At 42.6% G+C, this 26,834-nt stretch overlaps 1 protein-coding gene across 5 annotated transcripts in view; it reads left to right on the top strand.

The window, feature by feature from the left end:
• The window catches only part of TRAPPC9 (trafficking protein particle complex 9), a 1,860,352-nt gene that overhangs the window by 185,450 nt on the left and 1,648,068 nt on the right, over positions 1 to 26,834 (top strand). For all 5 annotated transcript variants that reach the window (XM_029592072.1, XM_029592073.1, XM_029592076.1 and 2 more), the window contains one exon: positions 12,954 to 13,099. In XM_029592072.1, the coding sequence (XP_029447932.1) occupies positions 12,954 to 13,099 (146 nt within the window). The remainder of the gene's footprint in view (positions 1 to 12,953; positions 13,100 to 26,834) is intronic.

The following is a 26,834-nucleotide window of genomic DNA, read 5'->3' as shown; positions in this document are numbered from 1 at the left end:
ATGTTTTTAGGGATAGGAACAGCCTTCAGACGAGGTCGTAATAAGCAAAACGGTGACAACATTTAAGCCTGCTTGGGACAGATACAGAATACAATGGAAGAGCAGGGTTAGGAACAAATTTGGTAAAAGATAGGGGGGGCTTGGGTGTTGATGATAGGGAAACCTATGTTCTCATTTTGCTGGAACACTAGAGGGCCAAAAAGGAGAAATGACAAAACTGACATAGTGGTACTGCTCCTTTGAACGCCCAGGCAGAGACTGCAGTGACTACCAGTGTGATTTAACTGGGGTTGAGATTGCTGGTTGCCTAGCATAGACAGTAAAGTGACTTAGGTACATGTCCCAGTTAAGAGCCAAAAAGGTAAGGAGCAGGACTGGCCTGGTCACTCAAAGGAACTTGAGCTTGATTCCCAGTTTAGCTTCCACACACCGGGTTGGCTGGTTGTTGAGGATGATGTGGAGGCAGCATTCACAGTCTTGGGTTGTGGAAGTCATAATCATCATGTAACAGTAACATCCAATGACAGAATTTAGGGTTTGTGATTGTAGGCTACCAGAAAGGGGTCACGGTGTGTGGCTCCCTACCAAGGACTTTCACCGTAATGATTGGTGGGGATATCAAACAGGAGAAAAAAGTCCCTAGGTAGATGCAAATAAAAGCTTGTGTTACTTGATTACAGCTCTGTTTCTGAATGAGCTGGAAGCCCAGAGGAACAGAAGGAACATGCTGGTTCAAAAGAAAAGTTTGTCATCTCGTGCATGTAGTCAAACTTATATAGCTGACTAGCTGACAGCTAGAAGATATCCGTAGCACGGTGGTGTCAGGAAGAGCAGTGTTCAGGACACGTGCTGCTAACCGCTGGATATCATGTTTGGATAGAATAGTGAAGGCAGATGTAATTGGATGGTCTTGCAAATGATCCTTATCTGCTGCCATATACAGTATAATGTTATGTTAAAAGCAATATGGGAATGATAAACAATGTTTCAAATTGACTTCTGTACTGAAACATCACAGATAAGCGTGCATCATAGTGGGTGTTTCTTTCCCAGTTTGGCTAATATCAAACTGAAAATAACTAGAAGAAAGTACACAGACTTATAATGCACTGGTTGGTGCAGATCTTAAATTTTAAACAGCAGAGAGATGTACAAGTCAGTGACTGGACTAATGAAGTCATCCTCTCAAAATCATGTAGAGTGACAGGTTGGAAAAAGAAATATGCCTCAGGTCAATTGACTTTGGCAGACAGCCATCTGCCAGGTTTTATACAAATTAAGGACCCAGCCAGTCATTTTATGCATAGAGCTGCTTTAGAATTTCAGTGATAGTTGTGTGAAAAATGTGCTGATGTTTTTGAAAAAGGATTGAAATCATTAGGGCCAGCTTGGGCCTAATGATAATTTTGACCCCTCTGATGGAACAGGAGAGTAATCCAGTTTTTAGTAAAAGGGTCATAGGTATTAAATTTGCTGCAATACCAGTTATCTCTGTTGAAGAGAGAATTAGTAATTATTTTATTCTGTGAATTTAAGAAATGAATTTGGTGGAGGTAGAGCGAGGCCATCAAAGCTGCCACATGTTGCCTTGACCCTCTAGCTTCAAATTATTTGCATATGGCAGGACAGGATTTATTGCTGTTTTACCCTACCTTATGAGTTCATCTTTGGAGCAGGGTTTTTTTTCCCCAGGGATATTGAAGGAAGTTGTAGTGACACTGCTGCTGAAAATGAAAGGATGAGACCTCAAGATTTTGGCACATTATCGCCCTCTTTCAAATCTCTCTTCCCAGCAAATTGCTTGAAAACATTTTTCTGTAAATGAACCTACTGGATAATATGGAGGTTATATAGGTTCTCTATCTAAGTCTGTCTCAATTCCAAGAAGGTCAACAGCATTGTTATTGATCGATGGTATACACTCCCAAGTGAGCAAGGGCAAGGATTCCCTTTTGGTGTTAGCTCTGTCTGCTGTGTGTGATACCACTGACTCTACCAACCTGCCGCAGCACCTGGTTCACCTCGTTTCTTTGAGGCAGAGCACAGTGGCAGTCAGTCTACCCCACATCCACTGAATTATGGAGTATCATTGGAGTTGATATTTGTCACCACTGCCTTTTAATATCTATATAGTCCTTGTGGAGCAGGCAATTAGGGAATATGGAGTGGATGGGCAGTTGTTTACCATAGGTATACAGTTGGTGGTAGCAATGAGTAGTGTTCAGACCACTGTAGTTTTCAACCTTAAGGCATGCTTGCAAGCAAAGGCAATGTATTTGGACTATCATCATTTCAAATTCAGGCAAGCAAAGACAGTCCTATTGTGGGTCAACAGGATAAGATCCAATTTACAGTTGCCATCAGTCTTGGGCGTACCCTGGAAACCAAGGACATGGGAGTTAATTTGGACTCCCAAATGTCAGTGAATAAACAAGTATCTCATGTGGTTAAGACCTCATGTATTTCATTAAGACATATTTGTAGATTGTGTGCCTTACTTGACAAGTAAGATCTTTTGTTTCTAGTTCATGCACTTATAATAGGGAGAAATGACTATAGGAATTTTCTCTATCAGGAGCTTCAAGCAGTAAGATGGAAATCATTACAACTGTTACAAAATATAACTATGCATGCCTTTTGGAGGGGAGGGGGGAAAGGTATAACATAGAACATGATGGCCATTCGGGCTCTCCATCCATATCGCCTTCAGAGATCCAGGGTTCACAGCTCTACAACGGTGTGGATAATACATGATACACTTTGATCTTAGTGAGTAGTCCTATCCCTTTCTCAGCTCATAGACTGAGCCAAAGCAAGAACTTGCTTTTTCAATGTGTTATATAATCTCATTGTCAACATTGACAGAGTTGGACAGCATGCTTCTGGGATATCAACAGAATGGCAATTGTTTCAGTTGAATGCTTTTGATGAAAACTGTAGCTAGCTAGTACATGATCTCTTATTTTTCTGGCTGATGGTGAGCTTAAAGCATCTAACTGCCTGAGCAGCTAGATGCTTTAAAAAGTTTACAATAACCTGGGTATCTTCCAGTGAGTGGTCTACTAGTGCCCAGTCATCTGCAAATACGTCCCTGACTAATGATTCCACCACCTTGGAGTGACCCTGAAGATTTCTCAGGTCATTATCATGTCTGACCAACCACAACTATTCAGCTCTACAGTCCCTACCACTCCCTCAGAGATTCCGTTTTTCCCATGCTTTCTTGAATTCAGAAATTGTTCTTGTCTCTACCATCTCCACAGAAAAGGATGTTCCATGTTCTCTCTCTGTACAAGAATATTTCCTTAGACTAACTGACACCCATGGAAATTCCCCAGGGGTCCCTATGAATTGCCCTGCCCCAGCAAAGCCTATCTTTCCATTCCAAGCCCCAGTTCAGCCTACTCAGCCCATCACAAGCTTCCCTTCCATTCCTCCCCCCATAGCCTGGCTACCTTCCCCAGCTCCAGCACAGACACCCATGGAAATTCCCTGGAAGCCCTCCGTTTGGCCCCAGCACCGCCCCTGCAGCTATGCCCCAGCATAGCTTGTCCTCACCCCCCAGTAGTCTCAGCACTGCCTGCACTCCTTCAGCCCCAGCACAATCTGCTCCTTTATCAGCCTGAGCTCCCAGCCACTCGAGCCTCCAGATATCAGACGTTCTCTGAAGACTAGGAGCTCTTTGCACAGAGTGCACACATACAACTTCTCATCAACTAGTAGATGATCGTACATGTGGCACTCAGTGCAAAAGACTAGATACCTTCCCTCTCACTGTTGGACTACTGTCTGCATCTTAATTTTATTCAGTTAGTGATTTAAAATTGCTAAGGGACTAGGGATGTTCAAACTAATCTAAAGTACTTTTAAGCTATTGCTTTATTTTATATTTGTCAGTGATCCACCAGAAACTATTATTATTATATAGTTATAAAGCTTATTGACCCTTGTTTTGAACCAATTCTCTGTTATTGTAACAAATAAATCTGTTGAACATTTATTTAACTTGGGTAAATGCAAGGTGATGCATATAGGAAAAAATAACCCATGCTGTAGTTACACAATGTTAGGTTCTATATTAGGAGTTATCTCCCAGGAAAAAGATCTAGGCATTATAGTGGTTAATACATTAAAATCATCAGTATGCCACAACGGTCAAAAAAATCAAACAAAATGTTAGGAATTATTAGGAAGAGAATGGTGAATACAACGGAGAATGTCATAATGCCTCTGTATTGCTCCATGGTGAGACCACACCTTGAATACGGTGTACAATTATGATTTCCACATCTCAAAAATGATATAGCTGTAGTGGAGAAGGTACAGAGAAGGGCAACCAAAATGATAAAGGTGATGGAACAACTTCCCTATGAGGAAAGGCTAATGAGGTTAGGGCTATTCAGCTTTTAGAAGAGATGGTTGACGGGGAATATGCTAGAAGTCTATAAAATCATGAAAGGACTTGAACAGGGAAATGTGAATCTGTTATTTATGCTTTCAGATAATACAAGGACTAAGGGGAACTCCATGAAGTTAGCAAGTAGCACATTTTAAAACGAATCAGAGAAAAATCTTTTTCAGTCAATGCACAATTAAGCTCTGAAATTCATTACCAGAGGATGTGGTTAAGGCAAATAAGGCAATTAGTGTAGCTGGGTTTAAAAAACACATGGATACATTTCTGGATGAGATGTCCAAAAACTGTTACTAATCAAGTTTGACTTAGGGTATAGCCACTGCATATTACCGGCTTTAGCAGCATGGGATCTGTTTAATGTTTGGGTCCTTGCCCAGGTACTTGTAACCTGGCTTGACTACTGTAGAAACAGGATGCTGGGCTTCTCGGTCTGACCCAGTATGGCAACTTCTCATGTTCTTATAGGAAGTGGAGCTTTGACGCATGCCCTTCTGATCCTCTGCTGCTGGAAAGAAGGGGTATATATAAATTGCTGCCTAGAGAGCTTGCAATATCCTCTGGAGTCCTCTCTTGGGGTTGCTGGGAGTAGAATGCAGATGAGCCTTCTGGTCCTCTGCTGCAGACAGACACCTCTTCATCCTAAGTGCATTATATAGAAGAAGAAATATTATTCCTGTGTTTACTCACTTTTTCCCTCATCCCATGTCCCTGCGTTCTAGAGCCACCTTTCCATTGGAAGAGGCCTGTCTCTTGTGCATGTATAGAGGTATTTAAATATCTCAATCCTTTCTCCCCTAGTCCTCCTTTCCTGTAGGGCAGTTGTCCCTAACCTTGAGTCCGTGAGGCCATCACCGGGGGGGGGGGGTCCATCAGTGCAATTGCTGACACATATAGCAGGCTGGCCTCACCTCTGAGGTGTTCCCACTGCCTGATCCCTTGCTGAGGAGAGGGAGAGGAGGCAGGGAAGAATGCAGCTGACTGCACGGAGGGGAAGAGGGGGAAGCATGCTGGTACCAGCACTTTCAACAGCCACTGCTCCTCACGACCAGAATCAGCAGCAAGCAAAGCGATGAGCCTGAGGAGCATTTTTAGCATCATATACTCTGGCTGTACTGCTGACCTGGCAGTGAGGGGGGGAAAGCACCTTGGAGGGAAGTATGGAAGGGGCTATAGTGGGATCAGCACTTAGAAAGGGGTCACAGGGAGGAGAGCACCAGAGTGAAAACGTACTTGGAAAGGGCCTCTTTTCAAGGCAGGAGGGTGTGCTGTAAACTGCTTGGCTCCTTTTCAGATGCCTTAAACCTGCTGCTGCAATTGTTTTGCTGAGTTATTTATATTTCTGAGTGCCTTGAAAATGCTGCTACAACCTCTTGTTGTGCTGAGATGTTTGTATTCTTATCTAAAGAGTCCAGTGTTGATTTTATGAGATGTGTTGTATTCTTAGTCCTGTTGTTGACTTGGTTCCAGTTTAGTCCATTTTACCCAGTTTCGTCCTGTCATTGGTGGATATCAAGTTTAGTCCTTCTTGAAGTCTCCTTCAGGTACTGTGTTACCTTTCGGATATGCTGTACCCTGCCTGGGGTGAATTTCTTATTTGAAAAGGTGGGTAATGAATCCAAATGAATAAAGAAAATAACACTAGGAATGATGCCAGGGAAGAGAGGAGAAGACAGGAGGCAAGGCACTCAGGAAGGGGTCATGGGGGAAGTGGGAAGGACAGGAAGGAGCACTGGGGAGAGGGAGAGGACAGAGGGGAAGGGGCTGTGGGTGGGGAGTAGCAGGGCAGGAGGAAAGGCAAGGGGAGGGGTGAGGGTAGAAGGGGAAGAAATAGGTCACGGAAGGAAAGCAAGAGAGACAGAACCAGAGAAGGAGCTATAAGGGAGGGAAAAGCAGGAGGGAGAGCATTCAGGAAGAGGGAAGCAGAACAGGAGGGGAAGGCCATGGGTGGAGGTGGCGAATAGCACACATGAAGGGGGCCGTAAGGGAGGAGAACGCACTTTATATCAGAAACCATTCCTTATTTACCATTGTTTTACACATTGCAAATGATTCTGGAGTGCATATTATTATTTATTACATTAATCAGTTTCCATATGGCATTTAATTGCATGTAAAATTTAAATAAATGCATGTGAGGATTCTGCCAATTTTTTTGAGTTTGGAACGGGGTCCAAGCTTCCCAAAAAGTAAGAAACGTTTGCTGTACGGTATGCGTATTTAGATCTTTGTCTATCCTCATCTGCTTTATAATAAAGACCATTTTAGTAGCCATCCTCTGTACTGATTCCATCTAGTTTATATCCTTTCGATATGTAAGTGATTGGGACTAGATATAAACTCCACGATCTACATCCTGTAAGGCTTCCAGATTTATCATGGAGTAATTTTGCCTAGGCCCTTAGGGCCTGATTTTGAAATGATTTACATGCTTAAAATTGGGTTTTGCACATGTAAATGCACTTTTCTCGAAAGCGGGCTTTTGAAAATTGCTGCAATCTATGCCACTGAATTGTCTATAGGGTTTAACTGCGCAAGTGCACGTTCCTTGAGTTAAATGGCTTTTGAAAATTGCTACCACAGCATGTCACATTTAGGTGCGTAACTCCTTGGGGAAAATTACCTCCTTGGTGTTGCTAAATAGGCTGCACTTGAATGGATTATAATCAGAGAGGGTTATGCAGTCCCGGTCCTACTCTGCTGTCCACGTACGTTGCTGACTGCCTCAGAAGCCACCACAGGTTCAGCAGTGAACATGGTTGCAGATTTTACATTGGAGTAGTTTTCAGTTGGGTAGGCTGCCAACCCAATGCTCAGGAGCCCTGCCTGCTTGCATTATTTGACCCATAGCCTGGGGTATGGTTGACAAAATGTCAAGGAGGGTCCACATGTTCATAGACCTGTGCATAGTGTCTCTGTGGTCTGTATTACTCCGAGATTCTGTTTTAACCTGGAGCTTCAAAGTCACAGTTGCTTGTGTGTAGCCACGAAGAGGCACCCACCGCAGGAGACTTGGTGATGGAGAAGTTATGGTACTGGCAAGGAAGCCTTAAGCACATGGCTTCCTCTTTGGTCTAACAGCAGCTAGCCATCGACAACTGTACTGCTGCACTCGATTCATCATACTCGGTGGCAATTGCCATCAACACACTAATATTATGAGTACATATTGAGTTTTTACCATCGGGCTGATGCAGTAAAGTGCGCTCAGGCTGAGTGCACTGTTAGCCCCTGGTTGGACATGCGTTTTCGACGTGCTATTTTTACCCATTATACAGTAAGGGGTAATAGCGCGCTCAACATGCAAATGCATGTTGATGGCCCTATTAGTTATTCCCGCGCAATACAGAAAGTAAAATGTGCAGCCAAGCCGCACATTTTACTTTCAGAAATTAACGCTTGCCAAAAGCAGGAGTTAATTTCGGCTGGCACAGGGAAAGTGTACAGAAAAGCAGAAAAAACTGCTTATCTGTACACCCTCTGACTTAATATCATAGCGATATTAAGTCGGAGGCCCCAAAAATAAAAAATAAATTTAAAATAAAAAAAAAAAATTTAAAATCTGCCCGCAGGTCGGAAGACAAATGCTCAATTATGCCGGTGTCCGTTTTCTGAACCCGTGGCTGTCAGCGGGTTTGAGAACCGACACTGGTAAAATTGAGCGTCGCTGTCAAACCCGCTGACAGCTGCTGCTTCTGTCTGCTACTGTGGGCCCTCATTTGCATATTTTTTTGTTTCTGAATCGCGCGCCCAGGAGAGAGGCCTGGGCGTGCGCCGGGAGAGTGGGCTCTCGCCGGCTCTCCCTCGGGTTTTTCTGTATTGGCCCGCATGATAGCAAGTTTGAATTAATCTTCTTCCTTGCTCACGTACTTTAAGATGCTTAGAAATAATAAGGAAAGTAAGTATTTGTTAATATGAATCTAAGATTCTTTGCAGTGTTTTCTAGTTTTTTGGAAAGAATATTCATTTCTTGTTTGTTTTGGGAGTTAAGAACTCCTAAGAATTACAGTTGTGAACTATAGAGCTATAATTAAATGAGACATTTACAGCGTATTCAGTCGTTTATATATTGATCCAGTGGCACAATTTTGCAACCAGATTAATTTCACTCAATTTTAGTGATTAGTGTTTTATTTTAAGAGCAAAAGAAAAAGTCAATTTGTGCTACACGCATGTTGCAAAAAGCCTTTCCTTGCTTCCTGATAAAGGATGAATTTAATAGCAGCAATCAAGAAGTAACTGCAGCCTGGTGCTGCCTCATAAAAAAAAGTTGCTGCAGTTGCACACTAAGGTTGCTTAATTCCTAGGTTTAACATGAACATTTAAAATGAAAACGTAAACCTTGTGAGAGCTGAACTGGTTTTGCAGCTGGTGTAGTTTTAAGATGGACTACAATAATGATGAATGAATTTTGGAGTGTTCTGTAGCTTTTCACAATCATTAAAGTCAAGCAGATACCATTCTTGCTACAACAACATTGGAAGCAGAAGGACCTAGCACTGCGGTACTTGACCTTTATGTGGAAGAAAAACATAAACTCCTGGATGCCATGCACGAGGGCTTTTGGATGAAAGCCATATAGTGGGGAATAGAGATGGGAGTGAATTCAAGAACTCGGTCATGTATTATTCATTTTCTCTTCTCTGTCTGATTCCTGGCTGAATCTTCAGAATTGAAAATGCGATAGATAAAATTCACCAAAACACTGATATGCAGAAATACTGTTGAAACCTGCTCCTTGCCCAGGATGTTAACTCCTTGCACAGTGATGGCGAACTCCAGTCCTCGTGTGCCACAAACAGGCCAGGTTTTCAGGATAGCTGTAATGAATATGCATATGAGAGATTTCCCTGCACTGCCTCCAGGTGATTTAGGATTTCTGCTGTAACTGGTTAATTGTCCTTCCAACATTTTTGCCCAGGCCACATGTCTTCAAGGTGAATAAGCCTTGTACAGTCTGGACTGCAAAAGAGAATTAGACTTCTGTCTGGAGCAAGCTAAAGCCCATTGAAAGTCTATCTATCTTTTATTTCTTTTGACCCAAATAGGTTTGGGATCTTTGTACTGAAATAAACATGGTCTAATTCCTCCAGTGCTTCGTTTCTCTCCTTTTGCCACTAGGGATCCTCTGTGTTTATCCCATGCCCTGTTGAATTCCATGACTGTTTTTGTCTTCACCTCTACCTCTGTGAGGGCATTCCAAGCATCCCTCATCCTTCTTGTGAAAAATATTTCCTGATGATGTTCCTGAGTTTACCACACTGGTTTTACAGCTGCTTTCAACTGGGAAAAGTTTGGTTAATGTGCATTATTAATACCTTCCAGATATTTAAAAGTTTGTATCATATCTCTGGCTTTTCGTTCCCTTAGGATATACTTATTTAGCTATCCTCTCATAAGTCTTCTGGTGTAGACCCTACACTATTTTAGTTGTTTTTCTCTGGACTGCATTGATCCTCACCTTATCCTCTGCATTGGGCAGCATTGCTGAGAAATCGCGGAATATACATTTTATAAATAAAACCTTTTTGAGATGTGGCCTCCAGATTAGGCCTCACCAGTGACCTGTATGGGGGTGTTATTTCCGTTTTTCTTTTTAGTTATACCTCGCTCTCTCTGCAGCTAGCATCCCTCTGTCCCTAATCATCGCTGTGTCACAATGCTTTGCTGCCTTCAAATCTTCAGATATGTTTACCGCAGAGGAAAACATGTTGCTTTCCCCCTTTTGTTTGTGCATTTTTGCGTTTCCCATGTTTTGTTTTTGAACAAAGCTAAGGATTCCCATTTGTGGGGATGATTATCCTTCTTGGCCTTGGAGAAAGCTTCTCTGTAACAGATGTTCTTCAAGAGCAACAGGCTGTCAGTCCTCACAAATTCACCTACTTCTCCTAGCAGTTGGTTTCTATCTGTAGTTTCATAAAGGGCAGAAAAGCAGCTCCATATGACAGCAATGATGTGGGTTGTCCTACACATGCTCAGTGAAAGCATGAATAAAGCTTTACAAGCTTTTAAGGAAGAGATCTGCCCTGGGGCTCCATTGATTGGGGCAACCACTGAAGTGGACCGGTGCTGTCCTCTACGAACTCCTAAAAGCTGTTGGATCTAGTACTGGAAAAAATAAATGCATAGGCTTTCCAGCAGTATCCTCCTGCTCCTTTGGACCTCCAGCTAAATTGCAGCAAGGTATGATGTACTGGCCCTCATGAACCTTAAATTGCAACTACCCATGGATGTTTTCCTTTATTTTGTGCCCCACCCAAAATACCTAGTCTGGCCATTACAGTGACTGTCTTGGGTCAGGGGTCATGCACCAGGGCTACTTTAAGAATTTTACTATCATGGCCACGAGGAATCCTGAATCTGGCCACTAGGTGTCATCCTTGAGCAATGACCATGACGCCTTTCCCCCGGGGGGGGGGGGGGGGGGGGGGGGGGGTCTGTGAATGCTACTTCCGCAGCATTCCCAGTCCAAGCTGACTCAGATATTGAACTGGAGAAATCTTTCATGGCAGTGCATAGTACTGGGCTTGGTCCTTGCTTTCATTTATTTATAAAGAGGGAAATGGGTATAGCAGCAGTTTGAGAATGCTTAATGAACATTTCAGTTAATACCAATTAGTCGGTCACCAGTCTTGGAAAATAAATACTAACAAATAAATCGGCACGCTGCCTATCTCATGACATTCAGGACTGCTGCCTTTTCTCATCTTTCCATTAATTTTATTGAGCAAATATTTAAAGACTTTATAGAATATCGTTTTAATTTGTATTCTTTATCTCATAGTGGAGGAGTTGGCCTAGTAGTTAGAACAGCGGGCTGAAAACCAGGGCAGCTGCGGTTCACATCTTTCTCCCACTTTATTGTTGTGACCTTTGTCAAGTTTCTTGACCCTCTTATCGTCTCAGGTTCCACTTGGATTGTAATAGGATTGGATAGGGCAGGGGCTTGCCTAATGTACCTGAGTTGTAATGTGCCTTGAGCTCAGGTTTAGAAAAGCGAGTAATTAAATCCAAATCCTTTGGTGTCCCTTGCCTCCTTTCCTATTCAACTCTCATTTAAAGGTTTTTGTGGACAGTCTAGTACTTTGCCTGGTTTTCCCCAACATTTCCTAGTGCAGTGATGGCTAGTTCTAGTCCTAAAAGGTCCCAAAGAGGTTATTGTATTAAGATAACCAAAATATGCTATTTGAGTTCTTAGACAAATATAGGTAAATATCACATATATATCCTGAAAGCCAGACCTGTTTAAGGCCTAGAAGAACATTGTTGGCCACTTCTGTTTTAATGTATTAAAGCCAAGGAATGCAGAGAGCATCTGTGACCTAAAACAGAGTTAGTTCACTTATGGTTGAGAGCTTTGTTAGTCTACAAGTTAATGGACAGATTTCCTACTATTGATGGAAGCCTGTGACTTTGGGGTTGTGCTTGACTCTGGTCCTTCTTTTTAAAAACAGACGTACAGATAAGGCTGTTCTTTAAGCTTCCTTTTTAAAGCTTAGTTTAATAAGTCATCTGAGATTTTTAAGATATCACAATGATTTCAGATCAGTAGTGCAGGCAATTTTTGTTTTTTTTTAATCTTCCCTTGATTATTGTAATAGTATCTATTGTGGACCACCTAATAAACAACTGCAAGTTCTGCAGGTTGTCAATAACTCTGTGGCCCATCTTCTTACGGCCTATGGAAAAAGGAAGCACATGACCCCTAAACTGATCTCCCTGAATTGGCACCCTCTTACTTCACAGCTAACGTTTTTTTTTCTTAATCTCCTGTTTAAAGTCCTGCAAAAAGATCTGGAATATTTAAAATGTACGGACTCGGTGCATTCCAGCCTGTTTATTATGACCTGTGGAAATGGAGTGATTGGTGATTACCTCATTTCAAGCTTACTGGCTTCAGTCCACATGGAGTCAAGCTTTTTCAGTGGTAGCACCTGCATGTGGAAAGCTTTTTTATAATGACCCAGAGGCAGAAGAAAGATTTAAGGAAATTTTAAAAAATATGGAAGCTTCTTTTATTTGTTGAGGCATTTGATAAAGGTACTTAAAGCAGCTATCTTTTTTTTTTTGTTATTTTTTTGTCTAAAGTGGAAAGATCCAGGGCATGCCTATAAGACCATTGCAGGGACAGTTTTGAGGAGAGGAAATTTCTGGTACTTTTCCTATTGCTATCACTGCCAGAAATCATGGTCATTAGCACAGCAGTGTGTTGCTTAGTGAAAGAAGCTCAGATGTCTTAAAGTCAAAACAAGTGGTGTAAGTTGGATAATGGGTGTCAGTTTAAGAAACGTAATTGTGATATGTTGTAACTCAAAATATCTTAAGTTTCCGACTTCCTGTTCATCTTTTCTGATATTTTAGGTTTGTGGTCCACATTGAATAAACTTGTATTGAAAATTGTGGAGTAGAAATGTTTTAAATAAATAAACCTAATTCACAATTTGAAATCCAATCTTTCTTAGAATATAATTAATAGCCAACCCTGAAATAGGTTTTTTTTTCCTTCCCTGCTATAATTGTGTGTGGCTTATTTCAACAGGTGTGTGAAACTTCTGAACCTCCCTGTCAACCTTCGGCCACAGAAAGTAAAGAGTTTGCTTGGTCAAAACATGTCAACCAAGAGCCCCTTTATCTACTCTCCAATTATTGCACACAACCGTGGTGAGGAAAAGAGTAAGAAAATAGGTGAGTAAATCATTCCTGAGAGCGTGACCTTAAAAAAATAAACCATTAAACTGTTTTAGGCCTTCTTATCTTTCTTTGAGTAATGCTTTTCTTATCAATCCTGTCAATATGGAGCATGCATCTCAATGTAAGTTGTTACCATGTGCTGCAGCCAACAAGTAACTGAAATTTATTGTAGTATTTAAGGAGGATGTCAGTGAAACAAGTGGAGTTCAGTCATATGGTTATGGAGAAACTTGATGGCAGAAGTAGACCATACGCCCTATAAATCAATCTTGTCTTCCTGTCTTCCTGTCTGCACCAACTTCTCAGCTTTACAATCTCTACCACACCCTCATAAATCCTTGTGCTTGTCCTTTGCGTTTTTGAATTATGATACTGTTGTTGTCTCCACTATTGCCTCTGGGGGGGCTGTTCCATGCATTCACCACTCTTTCTAAACAAAATATTTCCTTAGATTACACCTGAATCTACTTCTTTACCCTCATCCAATGCCCCTCGTTCCGGAGCCTCCTTTATGTTGAGAGCAATCCACTTCTTGTGCATTCATACCTTGGAGGTATTAAAATGTCTCTATCTTATCTCCCCTATACTTATATTTATATTTATTTATTTTTTAATGTTATATTTATTTTTTAATGTAACATTTATTTATTTTATGTAATGCCTGTTTACTAATGTTTTGATGATATATTTATTTTAGTTTATAACATGCCTTGTTGTAATGTAACGCCTTGTTCTGTTTTAATGGAAACCGATTTGATTTGATATTTTATCAAGAACGTCGGTATAAAAGAATTTTAAATAAATAAATAAAAAAAATAAATACTGCCTTTCCTCTAGGGTATATATGTTTAGATCTTTGTCTGTCCCATATACTTTAAAATGAAGTTCATAACCATGTAAATAGCCTCTGGATTAATTCCATCTGGTTTATATCCTTTGCAAGATATGATCTTCAGAATTGTACACTGTGTTTCAAATGAAGTCTGAACAGAATCTAAAATAGGGGTGTTAGTGCCTCTGCTTTTCTACTGACCATTCTCCATTGACAAACAGGGCTGAATTAACCATGATATATGGGGGATGTTATCCAATGGTGCCAAACAGACTCATCTCTGTAGCTCAGTAAAGTTCTACTACTGAGCATATGCAGGAGTTTCCGCAGGCGTGCTAGCTCATGAGTCCCTCACTTTTTTTTTTTGTGTGAACTTCTGCATGAATATGTATCTTCTCTCTATCTCTCTCTCCTTATTTTTTTTCTAATCATCTACTTTGCAGTTTTGTTTTGTTTTTTAGCTTCTACTCATTTTTCAAGTTGCCTTGCTGCCTTGGCATTCCCTCAACAGCATTTTTTGGTGCCATATATGTAAATAAATAAATATATAAAATTGAAATATCCAGTTCCAAGAAGGTGGCTCCCCGAGGCTTCACGGACTACGGTTGTGCTGCAAGATGTCCATCACCGATGGCAATAATATCTGTTAGACGTGGTCAGACATTGCCTAGACCCAGTGGAGCAGGGCTTGGAAGATGGAGGAGCTCCGCAGCTGGGTAAAGAGTTGGAGCTGTTCTTCATCTCATAGTGGAGCCTCTTTGCAAGGTGTTGCATATAGGGAAAAATAACCCTTGCTGTAGTTACACGATGTTAGGTTCCATGTTAGGAGCTACCATCCAGGAAAAAGATCTAGGCATCATAGTGGATAATACTTTAAAATCGTCAGCTCAGTGTGCTGCAGCAGTCAAAAAAGCAAACAGAATGTTAGGAATTATTAGGAAGGGAATGGTGAATAAAACGGAAAATGTCATAATGCCTCTATATCGCTCCATGGTGAGACTGCACCTTGAATGCTGTGTACAATTCTGGTCGCCGCATCTCAAAAAAGATATAGTTGCGATGGAGAAGGTGCAGAGAAGGGCAACCAAAATGATAAAGGGGATGGAACAGCTCCCCTATGAGGAAAGGCTGAAGAGGTTAGGGCTGTTCAGCTTGGAGAAGAGACGGCTGAGAGGGGGCATGATAGAGGTCTTTAAGGTCTGATGTGAATCTGTTATTTACACTTTTGAATAATAAAAGGACTAGGGGGCATTCCATGAAATTAGCAAGTAGCACATTTAAGACTAATCAGAGAAAATTCTTTTTCACTCAACGCACAATAAAGCTCTGGAATTTGTTGCCAGAGGATGTGGTTAGTGCAGTTAGTGTAGCTGGGTTCAAAAAAAGGTTTGGATAAGTTCTTGGAGGAGAAGTCCATTAACTGCTATTAATCAAGTTTACTTAGGGAATAGCCACTGCTATTAATTGCATCAGTAGCATGGGATCTTCTTAGTGGTTGGGTACCTGCCAGGTTCTTGTGGCCTGGTTTGGCCTCTGTTGGAAACAGGATGCTGGGCTTGATGAACCCTTGGTCTGACCCAGCATGGCAATTTCTTATGTTTTTATTTTAAAAGCGCGGCTGCTCGCGCATGTTAGAAAATCAGGCATAGATTTGTGCGCACCGCTTTGCGTGTACAAATCTACGCCCGCACCTAAGTTTTAAAATCTTGCCCAAAATAACTGTGATTAAGGAATAAACATAGTCGTGTGATTATTCATTGCATTAAAAATCATCAGCGTTCACTGTATACTAATACAAATTAATACTCGACGCTTATCTGAAAACATTTGCTGCACATTTCATTATGAAAGCCGTCATCTATACTGAATCGTCTTCATGACAAGAGCTCACACTGGACCGTGTTTTGGACCAACATCCTTTTTCAAGGGCTAGGCAATGAATTACGTAATCTCCAATGTTGCAATCATCAACACAGCGTTGAAATCATCGGCTCAGTGTGCTGCAGTGTTCAAAAAATCAAATAGAATGTTAGGAATAATTAGGAAAGTAATGGAAAACAAAACAGAAAATGTCATAATACCTGTGTATCGCTCCTTAGTGAGACTGCACTGTGTGCAGTTCTGGTCATTGCATCTTAAAACAGATATAGTTGCACTGAGAAAGGTTCAAAGAGGGCGACCATAATGATAAAGGGACTGCAACAGCTCCCCTGTGAAGGAATGCTGAAGAGGTTAGGGCTGTTAAGCTTGGAGAAAAATGGCCGAAAGATTTAATAGAGGTCTAGAAAAATCATGAATGGGTAAATGTGAATCAATTATTCACGCTCAGAAAATAGGACTAGGGGGCATTCCATGAAGTGAGCAAGTAGCACATTTAAAACAAGTCGGAGAAAATTATTTTTCATGCAGTGCACAATTTCTGGAATTCATTGACAGAGGATGTAGATGAGGCAGTTAGCATAGCTAGGTGTAAAAAAGGTTTGGTCAAGTTTGTTTGTTTGTTTATTTATTTATTTATTTATTTATAACTTTTTTTATACCGAAGTTCAGGTAACAGAATTACTTATCACTCCGGTTTACATTATAACAAGTAGAAAACAATGACAACATATGTCTTACAATGAACAGGAGTGAACAACTTGGATAATATAACATAACATAACATAACTAGGAACAGTAGCAGTATGCACTATTAGAGCGAAACTAGCGCATGGGGAGGGAGGTTTGCTAATGGGGGGGGAGGGGGAAGGAAGGTTGTTCGTGGAGGGGGGGAGGAGGGAGAAATTTCTTATTGATGAGTAAAAACATGAGCATAGGTTCTGGACGTCAACAGTATGAAAACAGTCTATGGGAGCTGTGGAAGACTAACAGGTCGATCCAGTAAGGCCGCGGTAGAAACAGTGCGGCAGTGTCAGGCGCACTCTTCCTCCCCGCACCCACAGTTCTCTTCACTAACTCCCCGATACTCTCCTCTAATCGCATGCAAATGCATGCCGTGGCTTTAAAGCGGTAGGGAAGGGTTATGGCCGCGTAACCCATTTTACTGTATAGGCGCTTAATACAGCGCCTATACAGTAACCAGGGTGCGACGGTACCTGTCATTTCAAATGTCATTTGGAATGACAGGAACCAGGAAGTGTAAAAAAACACGAAAAGTCTTTGTTGCTTCGTCGCTGTGTCTCTCCTCCCGGAGCAGGGCGCGAAAGCAGCCTTGCTCCGGGAGGAGGTGAGGCACAGCGGCGAAGACAGACGGGAGAGGAGAAAAAGCAGAGCCGAGCAAAGCGAAAGCGTGCTTCAAGCCGGCGAAATAGACCTGCGAGCAGAGGCAATAGCAGCGGTTCGGTAAGCCTGGCACCCTCCTTGATGTAGTATGTCCCGGATGCCCCCCCCTCCCCCGCGCGCCCGCCACTACCCCTTTCATCAGCTGCATCCACTGCGACCCGGCAGTCCCGTGAGGCCTACAAAAAAAAAAAAAATCCCGGCTCCTGCGCCCCCGCACTGGCCCGCCGACTCTACCCCCCCCCCCTCCTCCCGATCGGGCAGGTAGGCGGCGGCGAAAACCAAAGCAATTTTTTTTTTTTTCAAAAAGCAACATCACACATTGCATAAAATAATTTCTCCAGCCTTAAAGCGACTTACTTTTGGGATCTGTCAAGTAAGTCGCAAAAGTAACTTACTTTTCTGAAGCCATCACGATCGTAGCTCAAGACGAAGATGGCCGCCTGCACGGGGGAAAGCGTGCAATTGGCCGCTGAAGACGTGAGGTCACGTCTTCAGCTGCCAATTGCACGCTTTCCCCGTGCAGGCGGCCATCTTCGTCTTCGTCCGGAGGAGCTAAGATCATGTTCCTGATGGCTTCAGAAAAGTAAGTTACTTTTGCGACTTACTTTTGGGATCTTGACAGATCTTAAAAGTAAGTCGCTTTAAGGCTGGAGAATTTATTTTATGCAATGTGTGATGTCGCTTTTTGAAAAAAAATTGCTTTGGTTTTCGTCGCCGCCGCCTACCTGCCCGATCGGTGGGGGGGGGGGGGGGGGTGTAGAGTCGGCGGGCCAGTGCGGGGGCGCGGGAGCCGGGGATTTTTTTTTTGTAGGCCTCACGGGACTGCCGGGTCGCAGTGGATGCAGCTGATGAAAGGGGTAGTGGCGGGCGCTGGGGAGGGGGGGGGGGCATCCGGGACGTACTACATCAAGGAGGGTGCCAGGCTTACCGAACCGCTGCTATTGCCTCTGCTCGCAGGTCTATTTCGCCGGCTTGCTGCATGCTTTTGCTTTGCTCGGCTCTGCTTTTTCTCCTCTCCCGTCTGTCTTCGCCGCTGTGCCTCACCTCCTCCGGGTCGCAGTGGTAGCATGGCGCTGTGAGGGGGGCGAAAGGGTATATACCCATGAACGGATTTGAGTGGGAGCGCTCTGTGAAGCGGGACATACCCGTGAGGGGCATAATGGGTGGATGCAGCTGATGAAAGGGGTAGTGGCGGGCACGCTGGGGAGGGGGGGGGGGGCATCCGGGACGTACTACATCAAGGAAGGTGCCAGGCTTATTGTTTTATTGTGTTTGAGTATCTTAAGCGGTGTCGATGGATTTGTTACACAGTCCTAACTCCTACTAGGGGGAGGCGGTAAACTAACAGGTTAAGGCCGCGGCAAAACAGCGCGTTCCTAAGGAGATAATATCAGCGCCCGTTACAGTATCGGAGGGGAATAGCTAATTCCTTCATTATACAGCTTTTTCGTTCATTTACATGCTGGGTGTGGAAAGGGTTAGGTGTTTATTTTAGGAAGCGCTAAGGACGCGTGAAACTGGCGACTGTATGGCTGGATGGCCTTACTCGTCTGTATTGTGCGCTCCCAGCACGTTACAGACGGGCAATCTTTAACTGCACGTTACTGGATCGACCTGTAAGTAAGTTAAGGGAATGCTTGACCGAATAGCCATGTCTTGAGTCTTTTTTTGAACGTGTTGGGGCAATGTATCAGCCTTAGCTCCGGAGGAAGCAGATTCCACTGTTTGGGGCCTGCTGTGGATAGAGCTCTTTTACTTAAAGATGTTTTTATGGGAGGTGCATGTAGAGTTCCTCTTTGTGCTAATCTTAGCGGTCGGGAAGAGGTGTGAAGCTCAAGAGGGATTCTGAGGTCCAGTGGAGTGTTGTTGAATATGGCTTTGTGGGTGATTGATAGAAGTTTAAACAGGATTCGAGATTTGACTGGGAGCCAGTGGAGCTTCTTTAGAATTGGTGTTATATGATCTCTTTTGTTGGATTTAGTGAGACACCTTGCTGTAGCGCTCTGTAACAGTTGAAGAGGCTTTAGGGTGTAGACTGGGAGACCGTGAAGCAGTGAATTACAGTAGTCCATTTTCGAGAAGATGATGGATTGTAACACTGACCTGAAATCGTGAAAATGAAGGAGGGGTCGAAGCCTTTTTAGAACTTGGAGTTTGTAGTAGCACTCTTTAACCGTAGTGTTGATGAAATCAGAAAAGCTCAGATGGTTATCCATGACCACCCCAAGGTTTCTGACCCATGGGGAGAGAACTGGGAGCGGCGTAAGGTGAGAGCTATTCAATGGAAGGGTGCCATCTTGAGTGATCAGGAGGAATTCTGTCTTGCCAGTGTTGAGTATCAGGTTAAGGTTAGACAGGAGTTTGTTAATGGAGAGGAGGCAGGAGTTCCAAAAAAGTACGGTCTTTTGAAGTGATTCGGTGATAAGAATAAGGATTTGGACATCATCTGCATATAAGTAATGGGTTAACTTTAGATTGGAAAGGAGATGACAAAGCGGGAGAAGATAGATATTGAATAACGTAGGGGATAGCGAAGAGCCTTGAGGGACCCCTAATGTGGAACTGAACGGTGGTGACTCTTTGCTATTGATCTTAACTTTGTAGTATCTGTTCTGGAGGAAAGATTTCTGGAGAAGAACTCCATAAAGTGTTGTTAATCAAATAGATTTAGGGAATAGCTACTGCTTATTACTGGCATTAGTAACATGGGATTTATTTACTGTTTGGGTATTTGCCAGGTACTTGTATCCTGGATTGGCCACTGTTAGAAACAGGAAGCTGGGCTTGATTGAACCTTGGTCTGACCCAGTATGGCAACATCTTGTGTTATTAAGCATGTGGGCACTTTCACTTTAAAAATTAATGTAAAGTCCACAGGTAAAGAGTACCCACAGATTTTGCAGATATGCTTCCAGTCTGAAAATTACACTTTAAAAGATCAATTTTCATAGGAATTCCATATGTAAAAATAGCATGTGTGCACCTATATGCTATTTTATAAATGTTGAGAGTGTGCACATATTTTTATTTTTCACGCATACATTTTACTGAGGGGGGGAGGGGTGTTAGGAATATTCCTGAATGAGGTTCAGAAGTATTGTATGTATGAAATTTGCTGTTTTGCAAGAGGTATTCTCCATATATATTACCAAACTTATTGATACACTTACACCTGCTTATTGACTTGCGATCAGACTTGTCTGTTGTCTGCAGTTTTTGGGTGGGAGGTCTGGATGAACTGATGGCGTTTTCAGGTGAACTGGAGAAGGACTGGGCAAACAAGTGATTCCAAGTACATGCGCAAGTATTTTCAAATCGGTATATGTGCATACTTTATAAAATATTTGCCTCTGCTTTTTAATTCTATGTGTAAGTGTGTTTCTTCACATAGTATCACAATTATTTTGCATGTAAAATATACACATGTATGATTTATAAAATAATGGCGATAGTGTGCAGGTTAGGTTGCTAAGGGAGTAGAGATGAGTATATTAGAGTCCTTTAAATTTATGTAGTGTACTCACTGTTAATCTAGTAGTGACCTATAAGGGGATAATTAAACTCTTGATAAGGGCCAGGGCAATCCTGTGTTATAGATAAAACCCTGATTGATTTTTTTACCTACCTTATGTTCGCTTTTTATTTCAGGCACACACAATCTCTAAACTATTATCTAACTTATGCTAGCTTTTTATTTCAAACTAAAAAGTATTGTAAACTGCAACACTATGATGTGTAATCCTTGATGTAATAATACAAATACATCATATATTGAAAGCTGATGATACTTTACTATTCTTTTTGAGAAAACTTGGAAAACCTCATAAATTTGTTTCACTTTAAAACAGCCATTACACCACTTTTTATCGCGTTAATTCTTTGCTTTTTATTTCAGGCACATACACTAAATTTCACCTCTTCCCCAAACTTTTTAAGTTGTAAAATTCCTAAAATTTCCCAAAGCAATGCTTAGCTATCCTATTCAGCCAGCAGCAAAATCTTTTTCTCTTCTCAATACTCTCAAAGGATTATTTGAAAAATGTATAAGGAAAATTAGCCGCACATATTTTCCATTTTGTGTGGCTAAATGTTCTGGCTAAAATCATGTGCATATGTTTCAGTTTTTAAGTCTGTGTGTAGTTCTAACCCCCATCCCCAAAAACCCCACTCTCTCTTACAGGTAGAAGTGAAACTGCATATTCTTTTATCTGCACTTAGGGGTAGATTTTCAAACCGCGCGATTTGGCGTACTTTTGCTGGCGCATCAGGCGCAAGCAAAAGTACGCGGGATTTTAGTAGATACGCGCGTAGCCGCTAAAATCCTGGATCGGCGCGCGCAAGGCTATCAATTCCATATAGCCGGCGCGCGCCGAGCCACGCAGCCTACCCCCGTTCCCTCTGAGGCCGCTCCGAAATCGGAGCGGCCTCGGAGGGAACTGTCTTTTGCCTTCCCCTCCCTTCCCCTACCTAACCCATCCGCCCGGCCCTGTCTAAACCCCCCCCTTACCTTTGTCGGGGGATTTACGCCTCCCCCGGAACGCTCCCGACACGCCCCGAAAACGCCGCGTGGTTCGGGCCCGCCCCCGACACGCCCCCCTCAGAAAACCCCGGGACTTACGCGAGTCCCGGGGCTCTGCGCGCGCCGGTAGGCCTATGTAAAATAGGCTCACCGGCGAGCAGGGCTCTTAAAATCCGCCCCTTAGGGTGGACAATTTCCAAAAATCCCATTTCCTTGGTAAAGCACTGTTTCATCAAGGGGGGAGTGACTTTGTAAATTGCCCTCTTGTGTCCTGTACAAAATTTAAAGCAGCTTGAGATGATCTGAGAACATGCAGAGCTTCCGTCGCATCAAGATCAGCTCAATGTTCCTCGATGTTCTCTCAGGTCCAGTTCCCAGTTTGGAAGCATATGAAGCAGATGGCCTCATGGAACATTGATGTGCATTGTGGATCTCCGCTGATGTTTCCCATAAAAACTTGATAGAGCATCCCAAAAGAGTTCCATATGATTTCTCCCTCCCAAGATAGATTTGGTGCTTCATAACTTCCTTTAAATTCTCGGATGGATGTTTTCCATGTCTCTCTGCAAGAGCGCAAATCAGATATTGGATCACATCACAGACAGCTATAGTTGTAGAGGCTATGAATTATGTTACAGTTGAAACTAACCTTCGACTTACAGATTTGACCCTGAGCATCAGATTTGCGCATTCTTGTCATGGATCAGAAGTGGGATCCTGTGCAGTATTTCAAAAGTTTCAAAAGACACAAAGGGTTGCATTAGAATAAGTCTGCAACTTGTAAGCAGTGGCACTAATCATCGAGGCTTCAACTCTGGTACTTCTCAACTAAGCATTCATAACTCAATATTAAAAAAAAAAAAAATCTCTGTAAAGTGGAGAGTATATCTCATATTTCTTACCTCTTGCTTGGATATGAAATCGCCAGGCAACATGCACTCTGAAAACTTAAGAAGTTACTTTGGGGAACTTAAATATCAGTAGGAGGATGTTATTGTGCACTATAGGGAGGTTGCCAGTAGAGAAGCACATTTTTTAAAAAAAGTAGCTGGGATGTTGTCTTGGGGGTTGAGGCTAAAATCACGACAAATATAGCAAGTGCCATTTATTATCCTTGATCCTGCACGATATTCATCTTCTTGCTATATGAATATCAATGCCTGTTTAATTCTTTTTAGGCTTTTAGACTGTCCAATTTAATTAAGTCTTCCTGATATATTCACGGCTAAGTGACAGGTCTCAACCAGAAAGGGGATTCATTTCCTTGGATGTGTAAAGAGATTATCCTTGGCACATGTGCAAAATCTGCCTAACTAATAACACAGAAGGAGAGTGCACATAGAAACATAAACATAGAAATGATGGCAGAAAAGGACCAAATGGTCTATCCAGTCTGCCCAGCAAGCTTTTTAAGGTAGTAAATGACACTCTGTGTAGATTACTCCCATGTTTCTCTTAAGGGTAGTAACTATTGTTCTGTGCAGTTATCCCCAAACCTTGTTACCCATAAAAATTGCAGCTAGCAACATATTTCTTTTTACTGGGTGATGAGCTTTCTTGAAAATTCAGACAGTGTTGCTTGACATGCTTTGCTTATGGACTTGGCCTTAGAAGCAGTCCTGTGCTTTTTCCCCTTATGTCTGTGTATTTGTATCCAGACCATAGAAGTCAAACCCTCTTGGTTGTTTTCTGTATCCTATTCCCCCTTTCCCTTGCCACTTTAGCAGGGAGCAATGTTGTAGTTGCATTAGAATCAACAAAACGTATTGATGCCGTCGTTAAGGTTAGTAACCGTGGCACCAGCAAGTTACTCCTCTGCACACTTTTCTCATTTCTGTCCTCTAGCCTTTAGGGATCCACAGTGTTTATCCCATGCCCCTTTGAATTTTGTTGACTGTTCTTGTCTTCATCATCTCCTCCGGACGGACATGCCAGGCATCCACCACCCTCTCCGTGAAGAAATATTTGCTGATGTTTGTTCTGAGGAGTCCTCCATGGAATTTCAGTTCGTAACCCAAGGTCTAATGTTTTCTTTCCAACTGAAAAGGTTTGTCCGTACATTATTAAAACCTTTCAGTTATCTGAAGCTCTGTTTCATATCACCCCAGTACCTCCTTTCTTCCAGGATAGACATATTTAGATCCTTCAGCCTCTCCTCATAGGTCTTCAATACAGAGTCCCCACACCATTTTGGTCACCCTTCCCTGGACCGCCTCCATCCTATCTACCCCTTTTGAGATTTCAGTTCAAAATGTTTAGACCCGTGAACACTTCCATAACCCATGAACCAGTGTTGCCATGGCTTCAGGGCACTTAAGGCATGCTGGTGTAGGTACAAGCTTCATTTGATACACCTTGGCGGGAGATATAGTGACTATGTAAAATCCTTAAATATTGTTCTTGTCCCTGTACTGCGGGCATCGCCTTAATGAAAGATTGAGTAGCTTCTAGTAGATCCTCCTCTGTAATGACTGACTTCAGATCCCTACTCCATAGATCTGCCAGAATGTGTAGCCCATTTTGTGCAGTTGCTCCTTGTAGTAATTTGTATAATGATGACAAAGATTGTTTGCGTGATTTCAGTAACCCTGTCAATCTCTGGAATGGCCCAGAGGTCACCTTGTCCATTTGTGTCCCAACTCGCCAGTTGGTGATAGTAAAGGAAATCTTGAGGTCTCCATTCGAACTTTTCCTGACATTGAGAAAATGAGTATAGCTTGCTGATGAATCTATGAGATCTGCAACCGTGTCCACTCCCTGTGATGACAGTTTATGATAAAATTGCCCAGATTATCCTGGGGGGAACCGAGGATTTCCGTAGATAGGCAGTAGAAGCGAGGTTCGTTCCTTTAGGTTTAGCAGTTTACGAACGGTTCGCCACCCATACAGTCCATATGATACTAGGATATTGTGATGTAGCTGAGCAGGGAGTTCATGTGGGGTTGCGTGCAGTATAAAATGCAAGTCAATCGGCTGTATAATCTGTTCATCTAAATAGACATCAGAAAAACAAGTACTGTTATACAACCAGTCCCCTACTGACCTTAATGCACATGCTATATTATAGAGGATTATATTAGAGAACCACCACCCACTGAGCTCAACCGGTACCATCAGCTTTTTAAGCGCAATCCTTGGTTTTTTGTTGTGCCACAAGAATGCCGTACATATTCTGTGTAACTTGTGGGAATCTGTAGTGGATAGAACTAGTGGCATTATCTGAAAAACATATAATAGTTTAGGGAGGAGGGGACATCCTAAATAGGGCGATTCTACCCATCAGGGAAAGAGGAAGTTCCATTCAACAGGTTGTCAATTTCACAATTTTATCGATAATCGGAGGCAGATTTAAATTGTACCATTGTTTGGTGCCATTCGAGATATAAATTCTCAGGTATTTAAGAGAATTATCTACCCATCTAAGAGGGAGGCCCCTCCATATCACCCGTAAGTGGCCCTTGATATCCAATGCCTCAGATTTGTTAAGATTCAGTTTTAGCCCCGAAAATGATCCATATGACGCAAAGGTCTGCAAAATTAGCAGGAGTATAATGGGAGCTTGAGGGACAAAGAGCAGAATATCATCTGCAAACAAAAAGGTGTTAGGGATTACTATCTCCCTGTGTATGGTAAGGCCATCCAGAATCTGTTTTAAGGCATGAACTTAAGGTTCCAGGGACAAAATGAACAAGAGAGGGGACATTGTGCACCCCTGTCTGGTACCTCTAGATAGTGTGAAAGGTTTCCATAGGCACCCATTAACCATTATCTGGGCTTTAGGATTAGAATAGAGGACCTGTATAGCTTGATAATAAAACCCCTCAAATCCCATTTTGTCCAAAGTGTAGCGGAGAAATGATCAGGACACTCTATCAAATGCCTTTTTGGTGTCAAATCCCACTAGAACCGGATCGGCGAACACTTTTTGATGACATAGCTCTAAAATTTGTGCCAGCCTTCTTATATTTATACTGGCTCTTCGCCCTTTGACAAAACCTGCCTGCCCCCCCGATATCAAGTCTGGTAATATATTCCCCAGCCTATTAGCTAACACTTTGACAAAAATTTTTATATCTATGTTTAGTAGGGAAATTGGGCGGAACGTGGATGGTGTATCCGGGGCTCGCCCTGGTTTGGGCAACACAATGATGATGGCCATGTGGAGCGATTCCTGCATCTTTCCCGAATCTACAATTGAATTGAACAGTGCTTCCATGCTACCTCCGATCTCCGATTTGAGAATTTTATAAAACAGTGGGGACATCCCATCTGGACCCGGTGACTTGAAATTTTTGTAACCCCTGGATCACCGCTACATTCCAGACAAGTATTTCACACTATCCACCATTTATACTTTTCCGTTAGAAGTGTGTCTACATCTGTCTCATTTTGGACTGGCACTCTTTGTGTATTCCAGAATCAGGACTTTCTCTCCCAATCTGGCCTGTGGGATATAGTTTCCAGAACCGATATAACTCACTCAGTAGCTGACAATTTCTTGTTTTGCCATTTTTCCCGTATCCTCGTGATCCATATTGAACTCTGCTCCCCTGTCTATTTCCCCCATCCCCCCTCCTTTCCCTCCTGAGTCTTTCTCCCCCCTCCCAGTCCCCCCTTATACCTTCTTGTACCTAAGGGATCCATGCTCTTCCGGAAAGATCACTCATAGATGCGTGGGTGCCTCTCCCCCTGCTATTATTTTTTGCCGAAAGCATAGACATGGACACCCCAGTCATTATCCTTGGGGACTTCAATCTCCACATTGACATTAAAGCGCTTCCCCCCTCCTGCAAAACCTTCCTATCTGCCCTTGGCCTTAAGCAAATCGTAACTAGCCCCATCCACAAAGCAGGCCACACCTTCGATTTGATCTTCACAATCTCCCACCTCCTTTCAGACATACCATCCTGCACCCCAGTCCCCTGGTCAGACCATTCTATTATAAAAACCAATCTCACAATAAAAAAAATCCCACACACCCAAACAGAATCTAAATAACACTATACAGTATAGAAAACCCTGCTCCAAAGAAGAGCTTAGCCTTGCCCTAGCTGATGACCTGGTCTAAGACCTTTCCAACATGGACTCTGCCCACA

The sequence above is a fragment of the Rhinatrema bivittatum genome, chromosome 2 (assembly GCF_901001135.1).
Source record: "Rhinatrema bivittatum chromosome 2, aRhiBiv1.1, whole genome shotgun sequence".
NCBI classification, from domain to species: domain Eukaryota; kingdom Metazoa; phylum Chordata; class Amphibia; order Gymnophiona; family Rhinatrematidae; genus Rhinatrema; species Rhinatrema bivittatum.
Note: the sequence above shows the minus strand (reverse complement) of the source record. Positions and strands in the feature narration are given on the sequence as shown.